Raw genomic sequence first — 9,970 nt, 5'->3', positions numbered from 1 at the left:
TAAGAAGCTTGCAGCAGCTGATAGGCAGTTTGAGCTCAGGGTCAACTGAGGGAACTATGGTGTCATCTGCATAAAGCTGTAGTCATTTTCCACCTGTGATAGATAATAAAATGGAAAATAAAACTGGCCCTAGAATTGAGCCTTGGAGAACTCCTTTCACGACGATTGATGCTCTGACCTTTATAGCATCTAATAAATTAAATTGTTTGTCTTACCCTCTTCAATGTTTGATAGTTGCAGGTTCAACTGCAGCTGGAATCATGTGGCACCTAAACTGCACACAGGTGTATTTAATCAAAGTCAGGACGTAACTTCTGAGGATAAAACTCAACAGCTGATCTCAGACCTGACGAAAAGCTGACCATGAATCCAAATATTACTGAAACATAGTCAGTAATATTTCTAAATTTTATGGTAAAACTTCATGTATTTTTTATGAAACATGGACGTTAAATCCAGAAGAAAAATCAGTTTAGGACGGTGATGCAACACCTCAGGAAATAAAGCTTCCTGTTTCTTTTAGCTCCTGTACTCTCCGACTCCATCAACACAGCTCCGTATCTGAACAAACCCAGAAGAATTAAACCTCCTTCAAGGTCAATGCGTCTGGATCTGTAGCTCCTCGAAGGTTTGGAACCTTGTGAAAATCTCTGAGAAGATTTCTGTGGTTTCCCTGTTTCTCAACATTTTCTGTAACTGGTCCTTTTGCTTCACGTGAACTGAAAGCCGATGGTGAAACATCTAGGTATGAGGCCATAAAGAGGAACCATGATGACTTATCTGTCCATCTTCCCTCCGTTCCGTCAGTTTATTAGAAAGTCGAGAAGTTCCACCTCCAACATTCAGTGAAGCTTCACGGCAGCTGAATCTGGTGAATAGTGGAAGATCTTCGTATTGTGGTTTAAAAATCATTCATGCATTCTTGTTGAACAGATTCAACATCAGACATTCAAGTTAAGATGCAGATCATCATGCAGGGCTCTCATGATGATCTCCATCCATCATCTTCTCTATCTGAACCTGGGTTGGAGGTGCAACAACTACCATCTTTATAGATCTAGGCTGATGGTTTTACCAATTCTTTGTAAAACACCTCAGAGTGGCTGGGGAACATCTGTGAACATCAGTTAAGGTCTTGCCACAGTTTCCCAAATGGATTTAGGTCTGGACTTTGACTAAGCCATTCTAACACCTGAATCTGCTTTGATCTAAACCACCTCATCATATCTCTGGCTGCATATTTAGGGTGGTTCTCCTCCTTGAAGGTGAACCTCCACCCCAGTCTCAGGTCTTCTGCAGCCTCTAACAGGTTTTCTGACTAGCTTCCCTGTCCCACAGCATGATGCTGCCACCACCATGTTTTACTGTGAGGATGGTGTGTTCAGGGGGATGTTCACTGTTAGGTTTTTCTCCACTCAATGTTTTGCATGTAGGGCAACCAGGTAAATTGTGCACTAGGTTTTATTTAGGGGTGTTTGAGTTAAGGAGGCTAAACACACCTTGAGAACCTTCTACTTCACAATTATGCACTCCTCTGTGTTGGTCTTGCACATAAAATCAAGAGGGATGAGAACTTCTTCACGGCCCAAAAACCTCCACACCAAAGAGATGCCACTGGTAGCAGAAACTGGCCCTTAGCTATAATGGATCGACTGAATGTTAGAAATCATGTTCCGAGCTGCTCTTCTTTTAGTCATCAGAACCCTGATTCTTCCCTCTGAAGACCCGAGTTTAGAACAAACGACACGACTCTGTTCAGCTCAGAGTTAAACTCTTTATAAAAACCTTTTCGGGTCAAGCATTTTAACCTGACACCAACAGAAACAACAGCCTTGCTTCTCGCTGGTTCTGTGGTTTAATACTGCTCTTTCAGACCGGGTCCGCCTCTCAGTGCCTGGCGGTGCTGCTGGCGTCCACCTTTAGGTCCTTGCCCACCAGTCCAGAGGTGACCGGGTGCATGGCGGCTCGATGCGCGACGAACACGCGAACGGCTTCTTCTCGGTACTTCTCAAAAGTAAAAACTTCCCTTCAGGTCCAACAGAAACAGAAAGATGGAGCACAGGTGTGTTACAGGTAATAATCTAGGGAGGAAATTAGAGCCTCATGATGGAGTTCTGGAGCTTTTAGATGCGTCCCTGGTCCAACACATTTGAATCAAACCTTCTCAGCATGCAGTCAAAGTTCTACAGAGTCCAGCTAATGACCAAATTATTTTGATTAATTGAAGCAGGGAAACATCTAAATACTGCAGGACAAACTTTCAGACCCCTGGTCTAATGAAATGTCAGGAACTCCTGGTTCAGTCCAACTACCTGAAGAGCGGCCGGGTGAACTTCATCCTGCCCTGCTCAGTCGCCATCTTCAGCGCCAGAGGAACCGCCTCCTCCCACTTGGAGCGGACACACAGCCTCAGCCACCTGGAGGCACCGCAGCCAATCAGCAGGAAGCTTCACTAGGAAGGAGGAGGAGCTTATATCAAAGCCAATGAGTGTCTCTTACCTGAAACGGATCTCTGAGTTGGTAGAAGCATTGAGGTTGTAAACCTCCTGCATCTTCTTCACGTGAGTCAGAGGGAGCGGCTCCTGAGGAACAAACCAGAGGATCAGAGGATGGAGGTGAACTGTGAGAAGATGTCCTGTTTTACCTCCTGAAGCAGCAGCGACAGGAACTCTATGAGCTGGTGGGACGACAGCGTCTTCACGTCAGATTCACCGAAGCCATTCAGGTCCTGATCTTTGGCCTGAGGAGGACAGAAGACAAACTTCTGAGTCCAAAATGTCTCAAATTATAGTGGGATTGAATCCAGATGAGGAGCAGCACTGACCTTAATCCACCTCTGACTTAGAGCGATGCAGGCGTCAGCCAAGGTGGCATCATACCTGAAAAGCAACCAGAACCAACGAATCAGGATTAAAGGTGGTCTCAGAGACAAGATGGAGGTCTCACAAGATCCACTTACTTAGGCTTGACCGGAGGCATCCCAGGAGTGAACATCCAGGCGTTCCAGTCCACCTTGTTCAGGATGTCCACCTGAAGGACCACACGTTACACACCTTAGAAACTCATCTCCACCCACATGTTCTGACAGAACCCTCACAAGTACAGAAGCACCAATCCACCTGATCCTAAATTACCTGTAAACTCCAGGTCGTTCCTATCTTACCTGAACTCCCGAGACTCTCAGGTGGTTCCTCACCCAAAAAGCTGTGGGTGGGTCCCCACCAGACAGAGTCCAGGCGGTTCCCCAGCCCAGAGGCTCCAGGTGGTCCTCACCTTGTCTTTGAAGTAGGTGAACAGATAGTTCTTCCAGTCGTCTGTGGTGACGCTGCTGTAGGCGAAACGCTGGATGTACGACTTCACAAACCCCATGAACACCTCTGAGAGACAAACCAACAGGTGTATCAGTATAGAACCGGAACCAGGTGTGTGGGCGTGCGTGCACTGAGGTGTGTCTCCAGGTGTCACCTGGCCCTCCTAGCAGCTCCTCCAGGTGGTACAGCAGAGCAAAGCCCTTCTCATAGGGAACAGAGGAGAAAGCATCATCTGGATCCACGTCCTGCAGGCTGGGGACCAGGTTAGTCAAAGGGTTGTCTGCTCCAAACGTGTTTACCTGAAAGAACCAGGTGAGGAGAGGTGAGAGGAAACATCTGGATTACTCTGTGCAGATGCACTGAAAAGGTTCAGGTTCTTACCGAGTCCTGCAGGTCCTTCCAGCCCCCCATGGCTTTAAACTGCCTGAACTGCTCCCCCTCCATACACCTGCCAATCATCCTCTCAAGGTAGACCGTGTGACCCTCGTTCAGCCTGAGGAAACGGAAACCACCTGAGCATCAAACTTAAACTGACTGGATCAGAACATGTTTCTGTTTGGTTACCAGAAGTGTTCCCAGGTCCTGTTGGTCACCAGGTTCCCGGTCCAGCTGTGGGAGATCTCGTGAGCGATCACCTGAAGAACACATAGACATGATCCCACCTGGAACAGGTCCCGCTAAAGCCACACCCTCCTGGAGAACCTTGACCCTGCTGAAGCTGAAACCAAATGTTCTTTTTCCAGAAAGAAATGATGATTTTAACAACTAGAACTGGGTGTTCAATTTTCTCTGGATCGGTTCTGATCAATGATCTGCAGGTCAAACACTGATTTTCTCTGCTTGTTGGAAGACCAAGGTTCCTCTCCCATCGTTCTGATCATTGTTTTAAACCAGATCCTTTTATGTGGCCCTCAACCATGGTCAAAGACGTTCTAGAACCTTCAGAACCACTTATTAACAGGTCATGTATAATTCTGAACCTGTTTGGATCACAGAACCTCCACCATAAATTTAAACCTGTGCATCAAATTCCTGTTATAAATCCTTGCAGCTGTGTGTTGTGTAACCATTGGAGCTCTAGGAGACATCATCATCATCATCTACAGGACACAACGGATCATCATCTGACTGGTTAAACAGGTGTGGTCATGTGACTCAGGTGGGTTAACTCACTCCAGACAGCGATTTATCTCCAGCCTGAGGAGAGACACAGGAAACAGCTGATCAACAGGAGGGTCAGATGACGCTGCGACAGGTGAGCAGAGTATGTTCAGGTTTACCAGCACAGTGGGTGTGGCGAAGGTGAGGCAGGGGTTCTCCATGCCGCCGTACGGGAAGGAAGGAGGCAGAACCAGGATGTCGTACTGACCCCAGACATACGGTCCAGCCAGGTCCTCAGCGGTCTTCAGCATGGTCTCAGTCTGATGGACAGGTGGAACCAGCACAGGTGAGTTTGAGCAAACATTCATCCAGCCAGGACAAACAGAAGATCCAAAACTCCTCTACAACTTTAATTCAAACTAAAACCCTGAACCGGTCTGTAAGAACTGAGTCCAGCTGTGGACCTGCTGTCCAATCAGATCATTTCTGAAGCATCTAACATCTGCAGGATGGGAAACATCAAACAGGTGGTTGCCATGGTCACCCACCTCCGAGAACTCAATCGCTGCTTTATCCACAAACTCCTTCTCAGACCAGACTCTGGACCTGGGGCCAATTTCCCTGGAGACCAATCAGAAAACAGAGATGCAGTTACCTTTAAAAGGTAGAGTGATCAGATCATCAGACTGAGGAGAAAGTCTCTACCTGCTCTCCAGAGCTCCGACCACAATAGCTATCAGGTAGGATGGCATGGCCACCTGAGAAGAGAGGTCACAGGAAGGAAGAGTACGTTTACAGAGCCATGCAAAAGTATTCACACCCCTTAACATTTCCATGTTGTGTTCCATTTCATCTTCTGTGTTTTAGTGGGATTTTAGGGTCTCATCTGAACAACATATAACTTGGTGGTCAATATAAACAACCCTGAGAAGGGGAAAACTAAGACCCGGAACACATCCTCCTTATGGTTAAACACGGTGGTGGCAGCATCATGCTGTGGGGATGCTTTTCTACAGGGAGAGGAAATCTGCTCAGAGTTGGTGGGAAGATGGATCCAGGACAAACCTGGAAGAAAATCTGTTAGAGGCTGCAGAAGAGTGGAGACTGTGTGGAGGTTCACCTTCCAGCAGGACAACCACCCTGAACATACAGCCAGAGATATGATGTGGATGGTTTAAAGAAGACTCATGTGTTAGAATGGCCTAGTCAAAGTCCAGACCTAAATTCAATTGAGAATCTGTGTAAGACTTAAACTGGTGTTCACAAATATTCTTTAACTAGTCTGACTGAACTTGAGCTGTTTTTCAAAGAAGAAACAAAGACTGTAGATGCTCAAAGCTGGTGGAGACAAACCCCTGAAGACCTGCAGTTGGACTTGCCACCAAGGGAGGTTCTACGAGTTCAGCTCCTCAGAATGTCATCAAGTTCTGCAGAGGGTTGCCAACAGAAAACCTGCAGGCCCTTCAGTCATGACACAACACCGCTGTATAAAACACTGTCTCAGGTGGATGAAAACCAATGCATGCCACACTTTTCAGGTTTTTATTTGTGAAAATAAAGATTTTTCTTCCACTTTATAATTTTGCTCTACTTTGTGTTGGTCTGTCCCATAAAATCCCAGTAAGACACACTGAAGTTTTCTAACATGTGAAAAAGCCCAGAGGGTGTGAAAACTTTAGCCAAACTGTGTCCAACTCAGGGGAGATGGTGATGATGTCATGAACATCAGGAAAAAGTCGTCGCCTACCGGCTGTCTGAACCTGTAGATGATTCGACTGCTGTCCTGGGGATCCACTTCCTGTCCATCTCTCACAGCGCTCATCACCGCCACCAGGTCCTTCGGGACAGACACCTGAGAGACGGGTACAGAGACACGGCTGGGAGACGGGTACAGAGACACGGCTGGCAGACGGGTACAGAGACACGGCTGGCAGACGGGTACAGAGACACGGCTGGGAGACGGGTACAGGGAGACGGGTACAGAAACACGGCTGGGAGACGGGTACAGAGACACGGCTGGGAGACGGGTACAGGGAGACGGGTACAGAGACACGGCTGGGAGACGGGTACAGAGACACGGCTGGGAGACGGGTACAGGGAGACGGGTACAGAGACACGGCTGGGAGACGGGTACAGGGAGACGGGTACAGAGACACGGCTGGGAGACGGGTACAGGGAGACGGGTACAGAGACACGGCTGGGAGACGGGTACAGGGAGACGGGTACAGAGACATGGCTGGCAGACGGGTACAGAGACATGGCTGGGAGACGGGTACAGAGACACGGCTGGGAGACGGGTACAGGGAGACGGGTACAGAGACACGGCTGGCAGACAGGTACAGAGACACGGCTGGGAGACGGGTACAGGGAGACGGGTACAGAGACACGGCTGGGAGACGGGTACAGAGACATGGCTGGCAGACGGGTACAGAGACACGGCTGGGAGACGGGTACAGGGAGACGGGTACAGAGACACGGCTGGGAGACGGGTACAGAGACATGGCTGGCAGACGGGTACAGAGACACGGCTGGCAGACGGGTACAGAGACACGGCTGGGAGACGGGTACAGGGAGACGGGTACAGAGACACGGCTGGCAGACGGGTACAGAGACACGGCTGGGAGACGGGTTAAGCACCAAATCTGAAGCTCCAACCTGAATTCTATGAAATGTCCTGGTTCAGTAAGAATAAGTCAAGTTTATTTATATGGTGCTTTTCAGCAACAAGGCACTCAAATCTGACCTGCAGGTTAACTGGTGTGAATGTGTATGTTACCTATGCAGGTGTGTGTGCCCGAGTGAGTTACCTGAGCATAGTAGGTGTGTTTGATGGATGGGGTGTCCTGGCAGGGAACCATGCTCCTGCAGTGATGAGCCTGTCAGACAAAAAGTTTATATCAAAAACTGGAACCATTACAGTTTGCTCACTGGATGTTCTGGTTCGTTTAGACTTTTCAGACTGAATTTGTGTTTTTGTCCAGGGAAACTGAGCAGCTTTACTGAAAATGAAGCCAGTTTGGAGGAAGTGCAGCAAAGAGCTTGTTGCTCAATGCTGAAGAAACACCCAAGTTTCCCCAAAACTGTGTCTCAACAGCTAAAGTTAAAAACCAGAACATGGAAGCAGAACCTCTGTCATCATTCACCTGTCTGGATCCAATCTTCTTTTATTCAGTTCCTCTTTTAACAGCACGTCTTATTAATTAAACCCTGAGTATGATTTGACCGGTAAGTCACCTGGCACTGGCTGAACAGGTAGGCCTGCTTCTTCCCAGCAGTCTGCTCAGGTGTGAGCCACTGCAGAGCGGACGCAGATTGAGACGTCTCATAGGCCACCTCCACGATGACCTGCTGGCCCCTGATTGGTCCAGATAGACATACAAGTTACACATTATACCTTCAAAATAAAAGTAGGGGAAACATTGGATATATGAGCTCACCTGGAAAGGTCAAAGGGCAGGGTGATGTCCAGCGGGGTCCCCTTGAAGCTGTGTTTGGAGCCCAGAGTGAAGCGGGTCGGCTGCTGGTTGACCGACACAGACGTGATGTTCAGGTCTCTGGTGTCCAAAGTCTGCATCAGAAAGGTCAAGATTTCATTAACAAGTCTCAACGAGATAAAGGCCACACCTGCTGGTAAAAGTCACCTGAATGAAAACCAGAACCAACCAGATCAAAGTCCAGATATTACTGCAGCTCCAGTTTACTCATTTAAACACACTTAATGTTTCAAATCATCTGAGCTTCAACACTCATCATCTACAGAGTAAACGGATACCGATAAGATGGAAATATGACCCCTCAACCTGCTTCTTCTAAGACGTTCAGACTCAGATCTCAAACTGATTTCACTGAAGCACATCCGGGGAATTAAATGAGAGGAGCTCAGGTGAAGACACCTGCTGACGTCCACTTCCAGGAATCCTCACAACTGGAGCTGTGATTGACTCACACATAAAGCATTTAAACCTTCTGCTATGTATTTATGATGTATTATGGAGAAAATATTCACTCTGACATGCTGCTTCATCCCAGGTTCCAGAGCTGAAACTGCTGGTTGATCAGGAACCAGAGAAACTCAGCTTGCAGAACAAAGTCCAACATCCACCTGGCTGCCCAATTTAACAACTTCTAATACAACTCCGTTCACATTTCCTTCATTAAAGTGAATGAATGTTTTCTGTAACGGTGGCCTGCATACGCCGAATCATAGAGGAATCTCTGCAGGATGAAAAGACTTAACTATCTCAGCTTGACCTGCGCTCATTCAGCAACGGAACCAGAACCGGACAGAAATCTGACCTGATCCCCTTGAGCTCCGTGTTTCTAAGTCATGCCGCAGACCAGACTGCATGCAAATCATCTCTGTTTTTATCTGCATTACTGCAAAGCAGCCTGATCTGAGGTCAGAGGCCAAGAACGGGTCGGCACCGGAACCGTGCAGATTACCAGAACAGAGAAGCGGTCCTCCAGCGCCTCCACGGTGAGCTGCACCTTCCCTCTGATCACGTGTCTGTTGAAGTACACGTGCAGAAGCAGGTTCAGGTGTTTGGTGAGGCAGGTGGAGAAGGAGGCGAAGGAGCAGGGGTCCGACATCTTGATCCGTCCGGAGAGACCGAGCACTGAGAGCAGGCAGCCCGACACACAGCTGCTGATCCACCGGAGAGGGCAGCAGGACATCCGGGCCGGCCTTTTCACAATAAATGTTTCTGAACAGTACTGCCTTTTATTTTGAAACCTTTTAAATGACCATAAAATCACTGACTGAACGTTTATTCACAAGTTTGAAATAACTGAGATAAAATCAAACAATTTAATGTTTTAAACAAATAATCCACTTCACTTACTTTTCAAAGAAGCTGGTAATTAGTCATGTAAAATATTAAAAGTGTGAATAATTCTGGGAGTAAAATGATGCTTTTTATATTTTATCTGAGCTCAAGATTCAATAAATAAATTAATCTGAATAGAACATAAAATAGGAAAGCGTAGTAAATCAATATCAGTCTATCCAGCAGGAGGCGCTGTGGGTGCAACTCGTTATGCTGAACAGGAAGTTTTGGAAGAAGAGTCGCTTCGATTCTGAATAAAAGTCCAAACCCAATCAGTAATTTATTTAGGTTCTTCTGTAGTTTCTACTGCTTGATTTACTCAACGAAAACTATTTTGCTTCCACTAAAAAACACAATAGTAAATAAAACTGGCTAAAATAAAAAGCAAACAAAAATTAAATACAAACACTGTAAAATCTGTAAGGGTTTTTTTTTTTTTTTCAAAATTCCTTCATTTAACAGGTTCGCCATCTGGCTTATAAAATAACTTACAAAACGCTAAAAATGCGGTAATAATTGTGCAAAATAGACAATAAATACATTAAAAGTAATTAGTTTTAGATCCTTAAAAGCTAGATCTCCTTCATGAATCCAGTATTTTTCAACTAGGAACCAACTTTTATCGTAGAGCTTGTTTTTACCCGACCTGCAGCCTCATCATCAGCTCCAGAACCAGTCTCTCATCCAAAGCAGACTGGTGATTCCTAACTGGAAATCACTTACAGCTAAAAA

The 9,970-nt window shown here is 46.8% G+C and overlaps 1 protein-coding gene across 1 annotated transcript; it reads right to left on the bottom strand.

The window, feature by feature from the left end:
- Positions 1–1,760: 1,760 nt before the first annotated feature.
- lta4h (leukotriene A4 hydrolase) lies at positions 1,761–9,101 on the bottom strand. The gene is made up of 19 exons (XM_047390509.1): positions 8,856–9,101; positions 7,850–7,980; positions 7,647–7,767; positions 7,220–7,288; positions 6,160–6,264; positions 5,118–5,170; positions 4,961–5,033; positions 4,592–4,732; positions 4,485–4,508; positions 3,876–3,946; positions 3,693–3,804; positions 3,466–3,610; positions 3,274–3,377; positions 2,960–3,030; positions 2,825–2,879; positions 2,645–2,740; positions 2,500–2,582; positions 2,313–2,417; positions 1,761–2,026 (listed from the first exon to the last, which is right to left on the bottom strand). Exons 1-19 carry the CDS (start codon positions 9,084–9,086, stop codon positions 1,888–1,890), a joined length of 1,929 nt encoding a protein of 642 aa, XP_047246465.1. The 5' UTR covers positions 9,087–9,101; the 3' UTR covers positions 1,761–1,887.
- Between the last annotated feature and the right edge of the window lie 869 nt (positions 9,102–9,970).

The sequence above is a fragment of the Girardinichthys multiradiatus genome, chromosome 17, assembly GCF_021462225.1.
Source record: "Girardinichthys multiradiatus isolate DD_20200921_A chromosome 17, DD_fGirMul_XY1, whole genome shotgun sequence".
Classification (NCBI taxonomy): Eukaryota; Metazoa; Chordata; class Actinopteri; order Cyprinodontiformes; family Goodeidae; genus Girardinichthys; species Girardinichthys multiradiatus.
The sequence above is the reverse complement of the archived record's forward strand: the minus strand, read 5'-3'. Positions and strand labels throughout refer to the sequence as shown.

Excerpts from the sequence above, each read along its gene's own strand:
- lta4h (XM_047390509.1), bottom strand. The coding sequence starts at position 9,086 with ATGTCCTGCTGCCCTCTCCGGTGGATCAGCAGCTGTGTGTCGGGCTGC. Across the intron at positions 2,741-2,824 it reads TAAGTCAGAGGTGGATTAAG|GCCAAAGATCAGGACCTGAA; the intron begins GTCAGTGCTGCT and ends TGTCCTCCTCAG. Across the intron at positions 2,583-2,644 it reads TGTCGCTGCTGCTTCAGGAG|GAGCCGCTCCCTCTGACTCA; the intron begins GTAAAACAGGAC and ends TTTGTTCCTCAG.